Genomic DNA, 17,233 nt, shown 5'->3' with positions numbered 1-17,233 from the left:
CTACTACCGATTGTATCTCCGAATGGCAGGCGATGGCCGACTAATTGCCGATCCTTATCTGATACATGCCTTGTTATCGATATTTATTGCCCGAGTGAGACTGAGAAAGTTGCTTCTAGATATACATATGTTCTTTAAATATTTTTTTTTCATGTTTCTCTTAAGGAAGCAGAAGACCTCTCTTGGCGACGCCAATGCGAATAGCCCACATCCACCCATTTCACCCTCTTATTCATAGTAACGAAAATATGGAATTAAAAGTGTTAAAACAACATTGTAAATGAAATCTTTTTAAAACGTTCAAAGGTAACTGTCTTTACTTTTAGGTTAGTTAAAAGAGCTCTGACGGTAATGATGATGGATGGTCAAACATTTGTCACAAAGAAAGGAATTTGAAGAGTTTGGATAATTAACTTTGTCAACTAACACAAAGCAAGAAGAAACTAAATCATTTAATGTTTGACATCTATAGAAATGAATTTTAAAAAGATCATAGAGAATTTTCGTTAGCTTCTATCGCCAACGCATGTACAAAAACATTCCTACAACAATTTTCTTAAAAATGAAGTAGATGGTACATTTTTTTAAAAACCCACAGTTGAGTTACACCTTTTAAGTTTACTATAAAAATCTTAAGTCTTTTTTATAACATAAGGTGGCAAACTAGCAAGCGGCCACCTGAATCCGCCAAAATGGCGAAGCGACCGCTGCCCATAGACATCCGCAATTGCAGATGCGTTGCCTACCCTTATCCGACAGAGACGCACATAAAGAGGATATTTCCCCTTCCTATGCATCTCCTCCTCCGTCTAATCCACTTCCTCTTCCCATCCCCTCCTTACAAGAAAAGGGTGGTAAATAGAAAGAGACTTAAATTAGGCCTCCGGCACCACACTCATCAGACGAAACACGGAATTGCTTCCATTTCACGCCTGTCATCTGTGTGGTCGTGGTATTACTGGGGGCGTGCCGGTCCATTCGTGCTAAGATGTTAAAGCGGGCACTACCACTGTTAAATATCAAGTAATGAATATAAAGGGATATGATCAAGAAGAAAGCGATAGCTAAGATGACGGATGATAGTGTTATTTGGGGGACGAAAACCCTGTACGCCACTACGGGGGTAGGATAGTAGGGGAGATGATGGAGTAATTAATAAGTTTATGATATCAACGTCTTAATTAATCTTTTTTAACCTTTAGTTCTCTTCATTTCTTAAAGTGTCATCTTCTTTCGAAGTTTGGCGATCTTTAAGGCGACTTGTTCTATACACCATTGCTCTAAAAAGCCTTTGTCTTTAACCTTTGACAAATGAATATGGAATTCAAATAATAGCGTACGTGTTATATACTTCATTACATAAAGCCCAATGAGACTGTATTAGGTAAGGTTGCAATCAGAGCAAAATAAAGGTGAAAGTACATCATTAGCTGATGATGGCCTGATGAGGCTACTTTCAGTCAAGTGAATAACCTGCCTAATGAGCTCGTCAGCCAACAATCGATCAACGGTTCACTTTGAATTATTTACGTACTTAGGGACTTATAATGCTACCGTATATTTACTTATTGTATAGTTACACTTGCGAAAATTCAATTTTTCATAATTTTTAAAGCTTTGCACAGCCAGCCAGCTTAGCCATTTTTATGTATAGAAAAAGAAACCTAAATAAAAAAATACTTATTTAATAAATGGAAGTATTGTAATATAGTAATCAATTAATTAAATTCTATGATTCAAACCGCGCATCATTGAATTTGTTAATTCTTAAGGCTTGTTTATACTTTCGCGTAACAATTTGTCATAGCTACTTGAAGATCGCTTGTCTAAACGATTGTAGTAACTATTAAATCAAACCATTCAAGTGTACGTACAGACACACCGGTAACGGCTCGTTTCTCATATCAAATTGATTTTTGATTAGTTTGAAGGTTATATTTGGTTAGCAAGAGGTTTGTTTTCTAAAATTCCGAGAAATTTTGATGATTTTATATATGTATATTAAATGTAACATTTAATGCAGTTGTCCCTTACTTTATTAAACTTTAGTTATATATAGTACAAAATTAGTTTTAGTTGATCAAAACGATTATAAAATCATTAAAATAAACAACCAAAACTTCCCTAATCAGAGTGTTTAACAGTCCAATCTCTCACACTAATTCCACATTTAGAGTCTCTTAGTCACCAATAAACAAATGCCTCCGAAAGGAATTTAATAAAAAAAAATAATTTGTTTGCATTTACCAAATTAGTCAATCTCGAGTTTTAGGCATAAAAATGAACATGAAACAGTAATTGTGGTTTGTGGTCACATTGCGTCAGAAATCCAGACGTCTGCGTAATTTAATCGTTTTAGTTATTTACTAGCTTTCGCCCGCGACTCTGCCCGCGTGGAATTAAAAAAAACAAATGCGAGTATCCTATGTGTTCTTCCAGACTATCCTCTACATCTATACCAAATTTCATCGAAATCCGTTCAGCTGTTTAGGCTACAAACTCTAACAAACATCCATCTATCCATCCATCTAAACTTTCGCATTTATAATATTAGTATGATTACTGTCGAGAAAAGAATATAAAAATAATAGTTAAAGTACAAAGCAATGTAAACGGTCCAACACAATAAATAAAGCAAGTGCAAATTTTATTACATTAATTTGTTTTACTCGTAACTTCGGTCATTTAGATCTAATTTACTAGAAAGTCTTACGAACTAAAATAAAAATAATTTCTATGCAGCAAGTCGATTTAAAAAAAGCTTTAATTCCCTCATTGATACAAAATTGTATTCCACTATAAGAATAAATTCTAATTTGTTACATCTAACAATAGTGCACGTTCTAATAATTGTAGCGTGAAATAGACATTTAACAGTGGTAGTGCCCGCTTTAAGATCTTTGCACGAATGGGCCGGCTCGCCCGGTGTAATACCACGACCACACAGAAAACAAGCGTGAAGTGGAAGCAATTCTATGTTTCTTCTGATGAGTGTGGTGCCGGAGGCCTATTTTTAGTCCTTTTCCCTTTTCACCCTTTTCGTCAGAGGAAAGTATGGTAAGAAAAAGTAAATTTGTCGGTGGAGGAGACGCATAGAAAGGGGAAATGTCCTCTTTATGTGCGTCTCCTCCTCAATCAGTTAAGAAGAGGCAACGCATCTGCAATTGCGCATGTTATGGGCAGCGGTCGCTTTCCATTTCGGTGGATTCAGGTGGCCGCTTACTTGTTTGCTACCTTATATTATAAAAAAATAGACACTTTAAAAATAATTGAAGTATCTCAAATTCTAATTCAACTAATAAATTTCATTTGCGAAAATAAATTGCATCTGCCAATAAATTGGGTATAACTAATGCACTGGCTCTATAACAAAGAACAATAATCGAACCCGGATCTGTTTGGAAGCGACCCGAGTTCAGTCACGTAATAGTTTTTTATTATTAAAGAAAGTCCGAAGTTATACAACTCAGTAATGTGCACAATTAATGACAAAAAATCCGTGGGCATTATTGATAAAAAATTGGTACTTTTTGTCATCGCGAGCATTTTCTCCGACAAGCAATAAGAGTACAAAGTATTAAGGCTGCAGTAATCTATTATATTATGGTCAATTTATTGAATTATCACATCAATTCTAAGTCTATTGTAGGAGACATTTAAGAATTAATATTATATCATTTATATATGTACAGTTGCGAAAATCTGCTGTGTTCTACTCAGAATAACCTATTAGGTAGTAGTAAATTGTGCAAACGATGGAATAATAATAGATAACAATAGGCCTTGTATGTAACTTGTTGACATGTCCCAGGTCGTGGTCACAATGCGTATAAAACATTCAATCAACTGTTGCTTTAACACCACCAAATTCCCTAATTGTACTTACATGCGCGAAATACAAAGAATTCGATCGACCTCTAAACAATACTTTTTCGATTTTTATTGCTATGTTTAAATTGATTAATTTAGAAGAGATTTGTTTAAAATAATAATAAAAAACGTCGCGGATGACCTGAAACTTTTTTTTTGTTTATTTATTTACACAGGGGGCTTTGTCGCGAAGCGACGATAACGCCCCATAAGTCTAAAACTTACAAAACTCACTTATCTAACTTCAACCTGAAACTTAAGATCGAATTGATTCTGACCGTAAAATAATAGAGTTTGCTAAATAAATTATCAAAATAAACTAAGACATAAATAGTAGATAGCTCGCTTATGCATAGTACGGCGCGTGCAAGCCACACTGGAAACACTTCCTAGTGTAGTTTCCGGCCGGGTATCGAACCCCAAGCCTCTTACTTTCATTGCCGCCTGACAGACACCAGTCATTGATAGCGGAAAATATAAATAATAGACAACGAGATAGTTATTTAAATAATTATTGTTTGTAATTTAATAATATTTTCATATTGAACAGTTAAAAACTTATAACCTAAAAATATAGAGACATTGTTCTGTTAAATACGAGTTTTGACACTGCTTCAATGTAACTTTATTGTTAACTGTTTTCGAATTAAATAAAACATAATAAGTAGTATATGTTATTCCAGACTATGTTCTACATCTACAAATCTAGATCCGTTCAGGAGTTTAAGCTACAAACTCTAACAAACATCCATCTAAACTTTCGCATTTATAAGTAAGATTTGTCTAAATCGCATTACGTACCTACTCAAAATAATGTTTCAACTTTGATCTGTCGAAAATCCAAATCGAACAAGTCACAGTTAATTAATGGTTGAAGTATGTTAAAATTTAAGTGTATTTGGCAACTTAAAGCTAACTTAAATCTGTATATAAGTAAAGGATTGTATTTGTGTGAAAGTGGTTGAATACGTATGAATGCGGTTTGTTTCGCGGTTATTGGTTTATCGATAGATTGATAGTTAATCATGATACATGAAAATTGAACTTACATATTGTTAACATATGTATTACCTCTTGTACATAATACTATCGTCATTAACTTAACCTTTTTAATCTAGTTATACTAATATTATAAAGAGGAAAGTTTTGTATTTTTGTATGTATTGAAATAACTCAAAAATACTGGATAGATTTAAAAAAATTTTTCAACATTAAAAAGCTACTTTATCAGTAAGTAACATTGGCTATATTTTTTTTTTTTTTTTTTAAATTTTACGCTGTCGAAATCATGAGAAATAAATAGTCTTAAATAAAAACAAATGCATTTTAGAGTTACTGTTAAAGCAAAAATGTCTGGCTACACAAATCTATGCGCTTGCTCAATATTTCAACATTTTGTAATCATATCTTCATCAGTTCCCTCGTTCCCTGGATGACGCAACTTGATTGAATTAGTGTACCATAATGCACCGCCCACTGTCCATTGCATTGCTTATAATGAATCTATAACGCAATCTGATACGGCACAAGCAATAAGCGATTTGAAATTTTGTCAAAATTCACCGAATTTTAAAGAAATTGTTAAATTTAAGAATAATAATATTTTTAAAATTATCTGATTAAAACGGACTAAAAGAACATCTACCAAACAAAAATATAGAAATCGTTATCATAATATAGTTATAGTCTATATTACAAACAAGACATCAGTTACACAGACTAAGTGCAGAACTTCCAAATAACGCAATAACTGCTGTAAAATCAGATTGTTGAGAATTAAAACGATTTATTCCAGGTTAGTTTTCTTTTTATTCATCCCCCTGACTTAACAACAACATGTTCCCATGGTATCGCTTACAGTTTTTATATCCAAAGAGTATCAAAATTATATAACATGTCACAAATTAAAAAGCTAATTATCAAAGAATACTTAAAGTATATTTACACGTAACACGTTTCAAATAAATTTAGCTAATCCCAAAGATCGATTCAACAACCACAGAAAACTATCAATAATAAGACGAAAAATATTTAATCTGTTAAGTTCAACAAACGCTACCGCTTATGACTTACATATCGTTATTATAACACCAATGAAAAGCATTCCTTTAGTTATTATGGTGTCGTTACTTTCCTAAGTTTACGCAATGTTCCGGCGCGAGCTAAACTAAGTCCGACAAAGGAAAAGATTGATGCAAGTCATAGAAATGTTATTTAAGACTTCTAGTTTCCGCATTCCGCAACTTCTATTTATTGCATTATTTAATACATACTAGTAGTTACTACATCACATATTGTCAAACTCAGAAACGTTAATTGGACCCTAAAGAAGACCCTTAGTGTAATTTTCTCATGATCAACTCGTCATCTGCTTGCCCTATTGTTTGCATAGTATGTGCTGCTCTTCCATACATCTCTATCAACCTATCTGAATTCACTACCGTCTTCAGCATATCCTCTTTAACACAAACCAATCCATATTTTCTTCGGTCTTCCTTAACCAAGACGACTAATTAATGGTTGAGTTGACATTATGGAGATCGTAATTAAATAATCATTAAAACAAATGACAAATGAATAATGATTGCAAATGACAAACGAGCGTTGGTTTTATTTACCGCATGGTTTGAGCGGTCATCGTCGACCAGGCGTCGAACCCGCGACCCTAGATAGTGAAAGCCGAGAAACTGTCATCTAGAATTACGTACAGTTGGAAGGGAATTATCATTATTGCATTACGGAATAGAATTAAATGACGTTACGAACGTGGAATACGATACGGGATCGTTTCGATTTAGTTGTGTCATTTGATTTCTATTGCAGCTTCCTTGTTCGTGTTAATGACTTAATGCAGGCGTCAACAATTCAATAAATTCTAATCAAATAATGCGGTGCGCACAACATTTTATAGACAACTATTTGTTGTTCGCGACTTCTTCCGCTTGAAACTAAATATTACCGTGAGTTATTTACTGAAAACGTAGATTAATTATGATGATAGAATTTTCTAAATCGGCCCAGTAGTTTTTAAGTTACTTCAATACATACAAAAATATAAAAATCCAAATCTTTTTTATAATATTATCAAATAAAAATGCCCCGATAAAATAGTAACCAAAGAATCATTATCACAATATGCTTGTAATAACAAGTGTCAAATTTAATTGAAAGATAACAGGAAGCGTTTGTTACGTATAATTCGTTCCAAGTGTAAATACGTGAAAGTGGATCTAATCCGCGCGTACCGCGGCGCGGCGCGGCGCTGGCGGCGCAACGGCTGCGGCGTCGCGTCGCCACAATCTTAGAAACTCGATAAAAATCACTGAAAACCGATACCGATCGTAGACTACCGCCATCGCAGCGAATTGACTGGTACGCGCCACTTTTAACTATAATCTAAGGTGTAACCAAGGTTTTAAATGATTTTTTTTTCGAAAATTAACTATAGAAACTATAATACCACTTACAGTAACAACAACATTAATTGCTTAGCTTAGCTGACTCCAGGGCGAGCCGATAATCTAGTGTCTAGGGTGACCTATCCTAGATAATCGACACAATGTAATGTCTTTGTTATTAAAGTGTGGTTATTAGAAATAGTCAAGTTAATAAACATAATAATAAAATAATAATTAAATTATGTTCCATTAAACTGAAATCAAAATTACTTTAAAGTCAATATAATTTATTACTCATAAATTTTACGAAATCAATTAAATTACTCGCAGTTCACTGCTATCACAAAACAAAAGGTACAATACGCGGGAGCCAAGTGGAACCGCGCCGAGAAATCCATCGCGCTCCGTATTGTGACGTCATCTGAGCGCTTTACTTCTGCTTTTTAGCTTTCCTACAATAAACTTTTGGTTTCGTAACGTTTTGCAATCGACATTCCGTTTCAACGCCGCTACTAAAAGGAGTTCTTTTAATCTCATTTCAATTTATTGGTGTAATTTAATTTAGACGTGTTGTTATCAGTTGAAATTATAAAGTTTATATGACTTTCGTTTTTTTAAAACAACAGTGGGAATTAAGGTAGTAAGGTACACAGTAATTTTATCTTATTTTCATGAATTTATGGACTACGGAAGCAATCTTACTAACATTATAAATGCGAAAGTTTACATGGATGTTTGTTGAAGTTTGTAGCCTAAACGGCTGAAATGATTTTGATAAAATATGGCTTAGATGTAGAGGATTGCCTGGAAGAATACATAAGCTACTTTTTAATTCCATGGGAACGGAGTCGCGGGCTAAAGCTAATTACATATAAATATGTAAACTTAAGAAATATCAGGATAACAACATTTTTTTTGTTATTTACATGTTTGCTGCTAACTTCTGAATTAATGTGTACACGAGTACTACATAAGTCAATAACTTAAAGTTACAGCGTAACGGACGAAGTATGTATGAAATACTTCTTATTACTATAACTAAAAACTGCATTGAGCTTATCTTTAGTAGTTATAAAGAGGAAAGATTTGTTTTTTTTATATATTGAAATAACTCAAACGTTACTGAGCCGATTTTAAAAATTATTTTACCGTTAGAAAATTTATCTGTGAGTAACATATGCTATTTTGATTTATTCATTATTCTTTAAATTTACGCAGCCGAAGTCGCAAGCAACAGCTAGTTTCATATATGCTAGAAAATAAAATATTCTATTTAACTATATCTAAGATGACTACGTGACTACAAATGGTTTAATTCCGTACTCCAAATCACAATCAATAAAGCTTGTATTCAGATACAATTTCCTCGTCAATGTCCGCACCCGCTCGGGGAAAACGTGCCATTTGTGTGGCGATCTTTAGATTTATTCTAAATTGTTATCATCAGTGGACGAGATCAGTGAAAGTCTATATTTATTAGAGCTCCATCGGTGTGATGACCTGCGCTATAATGATGATTCAATCAAATATGAAGTTGTAGATTTTAAAGCTTGGGATATATTTACTAGTAAGAGGTGTCCGACTATAGACTATTTATCGGCCGATATGTCAGCTCGAGCTGTCATACCAAAATCATATAAGACAAAATCGGTGTAAGGCGCACCTGCACATATACACACTGATTAAGCGGCCGATTAATCTGTTATCCGATTAAAAGTCTCTAATGAGAGTCTTCAATTCCTCTATCTTGTGTTAAAATATTTCCCTCATCCCTATCTTCATCTTTATAAAGATAGAGACAACTATCTATACGAAACAACAAACCAAAGCAATAAGTTTAAAAATTAACACAACTTTCTTATGAGTATTGATAAGATTAATAGATTATTGTTACTTTTCCTATTAGCATGAGAATAGGATATGGTTCATGACAGTCGAATGGCAGAATTCGACCAACAACCACCAACCATTAAATTATCGGTGCTATTGGTCCAAATATTTTAGTATTGTGTAACTGTGTAGTTCTTAATTTACACAGGTCTAATAAACAATTATTATTATTTAAATTACAGCGTATACTTACGTCTAGTGGTGGCATATAACAGATGTTTAAATAAATCTTACCTCTTTGACTGTAAGCATCACTGATGTCAAAAAACTGAGCCCATACCAAAACACCACTCAACAAAAGAACACTATAACGACTGATTGCCATCATTACACAACACTAATTCATCATCTAATAATTTATTTAAACTATTTTTAAATATTTTTCGCGGGAAAAAGGGCGCAAACTGACGTCCGCTGGCACCAGCGCCAAATCAGAAATGACAGGTAAACAGTGGTGTTGTAACTTCATTGACTTGGTGTAGGAACTTTTGATGTTTTTTCCGCACTGCCCCAGCGCGTGCCCCCACTGGGGAAATGTTACGGTCCCGCACGATGAGGTTGACAACATTTTGTGTCAGAAGTATGAAATTCGGACGACCAGGAGTGGTGTTAAGAATTAACAGAAATTAAAAAATGTAGAGAGGTATTTCTAACCTTTGGCTGATCATACAAACAGACAAACATCATACGAACAACAAAGTCATTTACAAATATAATTTAATAATAATGTCAAAAGCGAAGGTTTAAATGGATTGATGAAGAGTTGTTTGTTATTACCTACATATCTCTCTCAATTTCGGCGGTCGCTAAAATTTGCCACAAAACATAGACCACGTAGGCAATTTATTTTATTATATAACTACAATTTAAGTAAACTGTGTCATATAAAGGATTACATGTTCGATAACAGTTTTCACTTACAGCACGTTGTGCCGCAAGAAATTGAAAGTGTTTAGAGCTGAGGAATCACTCTCATTTTCTGACCGCAATGAAAATGTTGTCGATTTCTGTCCAAAGAGAGTGAAATGAAGGCGCGTGCGGTTCTCGTAACTAGCGGACGCAGTCGCGTGCTCGCCGCCGCACAGGCACCTCGCCAGGTGATATCTTTAGTACTTGGTAGTTTTGGTAAAATGAGAGAAGTGCAAATAAAATAACAGATAAATCTTAAACAACATTTTCATTGTAAAAAAATTGTAAAGAAACAATTGTACAAAAAATATAAACACACAAAAAATTACAATAACAATATCACAAAATAGGTCACAAAACAAAAACATCACATTTGATTCAAAACTGGCAGCGATGATAGAACGGCATTCAGTAATTTGTGGCTCGGGTGGATTGGAACAGAACGCGGGGGAAAATATGGCGTATTAACCTTTGGAAAGGGACGATCGACTTTTGATTTTACATCTTCGACACCAAAGATAACGACGAATTTAGCTTTCCAAGAGTCAACGACATGCCATTTTTTTCTCCACGTACTATACCTAAGCTTGCAATGTATTCAGTCACGCTTCAATTTGGATCGGGTTAACTTTGAAGTGACGTCAGCGGCAGCGGCGGCTGTGACGTCAGCAGCGGCGTTACATCAACGACAGCGGCGTCGACGTCGGCGGCGGCAGCGGCGGCGGCGTCGGCGGCTGCGCGAGCGGCGGCGACGTCGGCGTCGGCGTCGACTGCACACGCTGCGCCGCCGTCGACGTCGACTGCGCCGTCGGCATCGCCGCCGTCTGCGAGGCTACAAGCATACAAATATAAAAGACATTACAACAAACACCGTTGACTACAATATTGTTAATCGACGAGTGAAAAGTACCTAATAATATCAACCTTATTATATAAGCAATAAGTTTACAATTTTATCGTCTCTTAAATAACCTTAGACTAACATGAATATAAAAGAATGAGAACATACACGTCTACAGGAGCGGCGTCTCCTGCGCCGGCGGCAGCAGGCGTCAGACTCTTCCCTGGAGAAGGAGCCGCTGTCGGCCCACGGCTTATCCTTCATCGCGCGGCTACTTAACAAGAAATATTACCAAAGTTCAAGCGCCAATTACTTGACACGCATCACATTATAGTTCACTGTGAACATACGGACAAACTAATTTCACATTATATTTACTTACCGTCTTGATTTGTCATCGTCGACCTCTTGCCGTTCCCTGGAAAAGCATTATAGTAACATTTTAAGTTGATTAAAATATTATAACCTAAAATAGTTATACTATGAAAGGCATTTGTGAAATTCCAGCAGTGGAATGACATGCTGATGATAATGACAGAGTTAAATAATCATTTTTGAATTGAAGTAGAACAAAAAGTGTGTCTATTTACGCAGATGAAGGTCTTTTATCCTTGGGCTCGGATTCTGCTTTCTTCTTAAAGGCAGCTTTCTCGGCAGCATGTTCCGCGTTGCGTCGGGCGACCGCTGCCCGCCGGCGCCTGACGCCACAAACACAGCAATTACACTTAATCGTAAATAAATCTGACAAACGCTAACATTTAACTTCGCAGGCGACCATAAACACGAAAATAATAAAATTTGTATGTCAACAAAAGCATTGAAAATAAAAACAAAATATCTGGTGACATCAATTTTAAGTATTAAAGGGTGTTTTTTAGGGATTATCCAAGTCCATTTATTCTGTCCAATAATTAACTATACTAAAAAGGAACACTAGATCTTATTGCCTAGGGTAAAGGGGCTAAGCATGTTTCATATACTTTTGTTGCAGGTCGACGTATGTCTTTAGGCGGGCAGTGTAGCGCGGTGCGTCGGTCTCGCTGCGCTTGCGCATGAACAGCAGAAGGTCATCGTTCAGCCGCTTCTCCTCCTTCACTTCAGGGTCGCCGTTGCAGCTGCCCGTCATAATCTGAACACAACCCTTAACTTTGGGTAGCTTTCAACCCCTCTATGGTAACTTATGCTCAGTTATGCCCCTGGTGGCTAATAGAACTTAAAAAAACTAGGCTAAAGTCACTTATTAGACGTCCAGTATCTTGTTGTGTTTCGTAGATATATGTAAATAATTTTATAACTATACGAGTACGAATGTCACGTCTACAACACAACAGCTGTTGCTTGACAAATCTATTTATTACAAACATTATATACTGAAAACTTGATTCAAGTCTAACATAGTTTAGGATCCCACAGCACAAAGTATATATACATCTTTATATGTATTCACAAGAGATATACTACTTAAAAATCATTATTAATGGTTGAAATACCTTTATGTTCGTCTTTATTGTACAAATCAAGGCCCATACTAAATGCAATCCTGCTCTTGCATTGCTCGTAGACCTCAATTTACCTGTGATAAGTCAAACTTCACGGTACAAAAATCAATAAAAACAACGCTTACCAAACATTAAGTGCCGTCCGCCAGCATAAACATAAAATATTATATAAAATTTAGTTAAAATAACAAATGTCACTATAAAATACAAGACATAACTGTAAGAAACATTTTGTTTCGGAGAACGACAATCTTCTTTCTTTAAAATTACATCAGATTTGATCAACTGATTATTAACGGACAGCTAAATGACAAAACTCTTTTCTAAAATAAAAACTCCTTCTACATCTGAAATATATACTTGTAACCTTTGAGCAACTCTGTGAAACAAATTGCACAAAATAACTTGCTAATTTGCAATTTAAACATGGTATTAAATTCGCTTAGCGAGAAAATGTAAGAAAATCTCTCGACATTAATCTGAAACACGCGACAAGCGGGAAACTAAAAACGTACATTTATTTCCATTAAAAAAATATATGGGTTAATGGGATCTCGGTTCGGAAGCATTAAGAAAGTAGGTATTAATAATATTAACGTCGGTTATCTCGAGTGCTTTATTCTTAGAGGCGTTAGATATATTTTTGAGCGGCGCTAGCGTAAGGAAATTCGAAAGTTAAAAATATACGTTCGGAATGAGTCGGGCGGTTCCGCGCCGCGCCCGCCGCCGCAGTGCTCGCCCGCCGTCGCCGCCGCCCGACATGCGTCTGCGCACACTTGGGCGGGGAACGATACGGAATCTTTAATTTCTCTATTAAAATATCCTTAAATTTTATATTATCTCTGAAATCCTTAATGCTATTCAACCATAGAATAGGTGTGATATTAAAATCGATGAGCGGTATCGATTCAGAGAAAGCTTATTGAAGGAATTCAAAACAGTGCAACAGTGGATCTAATGTTATTTTCGTGCCATTCATATGTCTAGGTATTAGTGTTTGAAGCGCGAAAGCATCGCGTCAAATGAAACTGTGTGATAGAAGTACCTGAATTAAAATTATTTGTAATGAACAAAACGCAAAAAAAATATATGAACATAGTATGCATTCCATAAAGATATGTGCCGCAGAAGCCCCATTGGACAGTTCACCTGACTTTATTGTTGTTTATAAATAGCTAAGACAGTAACCGAAACTCAGCCAGGATTTAAAATGACGTCACAGAAGGAGGACGGTGACGTAATCGACGTCGGCGCCGCCCCTGATGAGAATCCCGGTAAAGCGGAACGTAAAGATTCTAAAGATCTGACCGAATTGCCACCGAGCGGGACTTCGCTGCACAAGAGGCGGCGAGGCGAAGCGCCGGCGTCTCTATCGGTTAGAGCACCGCAGACCCCTTCAGAAACTGACGGCTCCTCCCCATACACTGGGGCTCCAACCCTCGAGGAGTACTGGAGGTTGAGCGATAGCACCCCGGATGCTGAAGCTCTGTGCGAGAGTATGCTGCAGCGTCTAAAAGACCGCGACGATCCTCTTTCCGTACGAGGAAAAGACCTCGCTCTCCGGACCAAAGATACATTGGAAGCTTTGGATCAACTCGAAAAGCTTTTAGAACTGCTGGACCAATTCGTAACATTGAAAGAACATAACGCACGCCTTCTCAAAAGACTGCGAGATGTTAACCATTTGAAAAAACTACACGAAGCTCATAAAAGGATCGACCAGGAGTCTGAACGGTTAAAAGAAGAAGGAAGAGAATTGGAGCTTATAAATGAGGCGTTGGATGCGGAATTGGAATGTGAGTACGGTCAGGCGATCTTCGACACGATGATGGCCGGTGGGAGAAGTATGAAGAGGTCGGGGTCGAAGATGAAAGGACACGGTCGGTTCGGCAGCTCCCTGCTCAGGAAGCAGAGGTCAAGGTCCGCGGGGGGAGAGGAGAGTGACGCTTCTCCCGCCACTCCTATAAGACGGAGATCAGATCTTGTGTTCTCAAAGGAAGTGGAGAAATCTAAAGTCTCTAAGTGGACTAGAGTGAAAGCTGCTTTCAGGTAAGACGTAATGCGACATTATTTCTTAACTCGATCAATTTTAACGAAATTTAACATCAACTCAAACGGCCAGTGTCAGCATTAGACTCTAACGCGGAATGGAAACCGCCCAGGGCAGACATAATGGCGCGCCATTCGCCCAGGGCGATAGTAACCCTATAACCGGCACGTAGTTCCACGTTAATTGCCGTTATTGTTACGACGAGTGACGTACAAGTATCGATAAATCCAGAGCCGACGTACGGACAGGTGAGACTGCGCACTCCACACCGCCTTGAAGATAAACAAACCTTATGTGTTTGTGCTGCAAAGTATGCTCTACTGTTCGCAATTTCGCACACATGTTTACGTTAAAAAAATTAGCACAAGGTTTTATAAATTTATAAGAATACTAAACACCTTACTTTACTTACCTGAAGTACGAATTTTTAGTTTTTTTGACGTTCTCTTAAGTAAATAGAAAAATGGGTTAAATAATTTTTATTGTAACAAGATAACTACGTAATGAAATGGAACACTGGTTTCCTCTAACATAATGTAACTTTAACTTATTTGGGTGAACTCATATAGGATCTGTCCCATCGAATTGTAAATTATCTAATAACAATCCAATGTGTAAAAAATGTGATGGAAATATCGGATTTTGTTCCTTTATTTGAGAGTGACGTCATTTTTTAGGTATCTGAGCCAGTGGTGGGACAGATTACACGTATTTCAAAGTGACTTAAAAATCGTTTGGAAGTCCTGTTCCTAAGTAATAATTCAGTTTCAAATCGAATTCTTCATCTCGTTATTTAAGATAGGTGTCATAACTGTCTACATAAATCTCAGATCACACCAGGTATAAAATACTTTGACACCCTTCATTTAAAACATAAAAAAGCATTAATTACATGTAAAGCGGCACATCAAAGGGATCATTTCACATATAAAATCGTTTACTCTTATGTAAGACATAACGAATGACATCAAAGAAATATCAAGCAAAGTAAAAAATGAATAGAGATATATATATCTTAATCCTTAGATAAATCATAAGTAAATAAAAAATATATACTGACGTCTACACTTGTATTTATAACTAGTTAATTTTACTTTCATTGTATTGGCAAATAAAATACCTATATAATATGAGATTTGCATGGGCTTACGATGTTACTTCTAATTTTTATTTAAATATTATTTCATTAAAAGTCAGACGTAGATCAACCATAAAATTACCCTTGTCTGAGGGACGGCTCAGTATGTACTCTACCATACATCTCTATCAGTGGTCATATCTGAGTACACTACCTTAAGCATATCTTCTTTCACACAATCCATGCATACTTTCTATGATCTTTCTCTACCTTTGTAGTAATACAATTAATAAAATTACAATTGAACTTGGTATAAGTAATAAATAATGAAATATAAGCGTTTATTATCAATACGATCGAATTAATCATTGCAAATAATTTGAAGAAATAAATTGTTAACATTGATGTTATTTTTTTATGTAATAAAAGCGTATAAATAAACACAATTACATTATTTACGTAACAAAGGAAAACTTGTTATAACCAGCAAAGTACGATTTTAAAAATATCATAGAACCGTACGGCAGATTGCACCATAAATTCTGAGACGAGACAAAATTACGCGATCAGTTTATTTGCGTAAAAAAATAGTTCCGTTCCTACTTTAATAACCTAGCAATAAAATTAAAACTTTATTTATAGGCATATAAATAATTTTTTTTCATGAAAATACAGCAATATTTACTCTATGGCGCTTTACTTGAAGCTTCGTGTAAAAGTTATTTCAAATAGATTTTTTAAGTTTAAAGCTTATCTTTTTGTAAACAAGTTTTTAAAGTGAAAACAAAAAATGTATTAAAGATGCATGTGCAATTAAAAAGAAACAATGGCAACTGACCTTAGAGGTACCTCTCTATAAAACCATTTGAAGAAGAGAAATCGAAGAAAAATTACACTTATCTTTTAACGTTCGCCTCGTATTCTGTCTCAGAAATGTTTCGTTTACCATAACCGTTTATGTTACAATGAAATCGAATAGATGCTCTTCGGGACAGTCTCCAAAAAAGCCAATAATATCTAGCTTATGCTCAAGAATTAAAAAATACCGAAGTAACTAAGTTGTTTATGTGTTCTTCCAGTATATGTTTTAAATCTATGCCAAATTTCATGCCGTTCAGGCGTTAAGACTACAAACACAAACATCCATCCAACTAATCTTTCGCATTTATGTATAATTTTATTTAACAATGACATAACTAATTATACATGTATACAGTCGGAATATGTTAAGTACTCGCAAATAAAAGCAGTGTAATAATGTATCCATTAACAAAGCGCGGCGCAGCGAGGAATTTGTCAGTACGCCAACTGTAGGTGTCATACCACAACTGACAAATTTTACGAACGATTTCTCGAAATTTTACTCGTTATATTGTCATTAATTTAATAAATTGTTCTTAATTTGCACATTTATTGCTGTACTTCACAAAGCGTTTAGCACGTATGTACGAGTAAAATCATTGATTTCGATGGATTCAATTTAAATAATAACAAAATGGGCTCCCCCAGCCGATGATAAGCTAGATGTAGGGGCAACTGCCCCCAATTCCACCTTGGCGACACTCATGCTATACAATTTTAAATAAAATACTTAAGAATAATTAGGTAAACATCAAACAGGCGTTACTACGGAACAGTTTAATTAATTCGTAGCATTTTTTTAGAACAGTTTGCTAATTAACGTAATCAAACTAAAAT

General features: G+C 35.5%; 2 protein-coding genes across 3 annotated transcripts in view; both read right to left on the bottom strand.

Annotated features, from left to right (window-relative positions):
- LOC106102631 (ovochymase-1) overlaps positions 1 to 9,800 on the bottom strand; it is a 14,040-nt gene extending 4,240 nt beyond the window's left edge. The window contains exon 1 of the mRNA XM_013282172.1: positions 9,393 to 9,800. Within this exon, the coding sequence (XP_013137626.1) occupies positions 9,393 to 9,486 (94 nt within the window). The 5' untranslated portion in view covers positions 9,487 to 9,800. The remainder of the gene's footprint in view (positions 1 to 9,392) is intronic.
- Positions 9,801 to 10,425: 625 nt separating this feature from the next.
- On the bottom strand, positions 10,426 to 12,651 carry LOC106102678 (protamine-like). Of its 2 annotated transcripts, none has more exons than XM_013282228.1 (6): positions 12,533 to 12,651; positions 11,889 to 12,037; positions 11,499 to 11,606; positions 11,291 to 11,326; positions 11,077 to 11,182; positions 10,426 to 10,899 (listed from the first exon to the last, which is right to left on the bottom strand). In XM_013282228.1, exons 2-6 carry the CDS (start codon positions 12,032 to 12,034, stop codon positions 10,750 to 10,752), a joined length of 546 nt encoding a protein of 181 aa, XP_013137682.1. In that variant the 5' UTR covers positions 12,035 to 12,037; positions 12,533 to 12,651; the 3' UTR covers positions 10,426 to 10,749. The 2 variants fall into 2 exon arrangements, with proteins under 2 accessions (XP_013137682.1, XP_013137683.1); XM_013282229.1 differs by having other exon boundaries at positions 11,077 to 11,179.
- Between the last annotated feature and the right edge of the window lie 4,582 nt (positions 12,652 to 17,233).

This window comes from Papilio polytes, unplaced genomic scaffold (assembly GCF_000836215.1).
Source record: "Papilio polytes unplaced genomic scaffold, Ppol_1.0 DF823912.1, whole genome shotgun sequence".
Lineage (NCBI taxonomy): Eukaryota > Metazoa > Arthropoda > Insecta > Lepidoptera > Papilionidae > Papilio > Papilio polytes.
This window is presented reverse-complemented; position numbering and strand designations above follow the sequence as displayed.

What these genes read in the sequence shown, in the direction of transcription:
- LOC106102678 (XM_013282228.1), bottom strand. Translation starts at nt 12,034, where the DNA reads ATGACGGGCAGCTGCAACGGCGACCCTGAAGTGAAGGAGGAGAAGCGG. An exon ending in TACGTCGACCTGCAACAAAA is followed by an intron (nt 11,607 to 11,888) that starts GTATATGAAACA and finishes TTGTGGCGTCAG; the next exon opens with GCGCCGGCGGGCAGCGGTCG. An exon ending in GATAAAAGACCTTCATCTGC is followed by an intron (nt 11,327 to 11,498) that starts GTAAATAGACAC and finishes ATGCTTTTCCAG; the next exon opens with GGAACGGCAAGAGGTCGACG.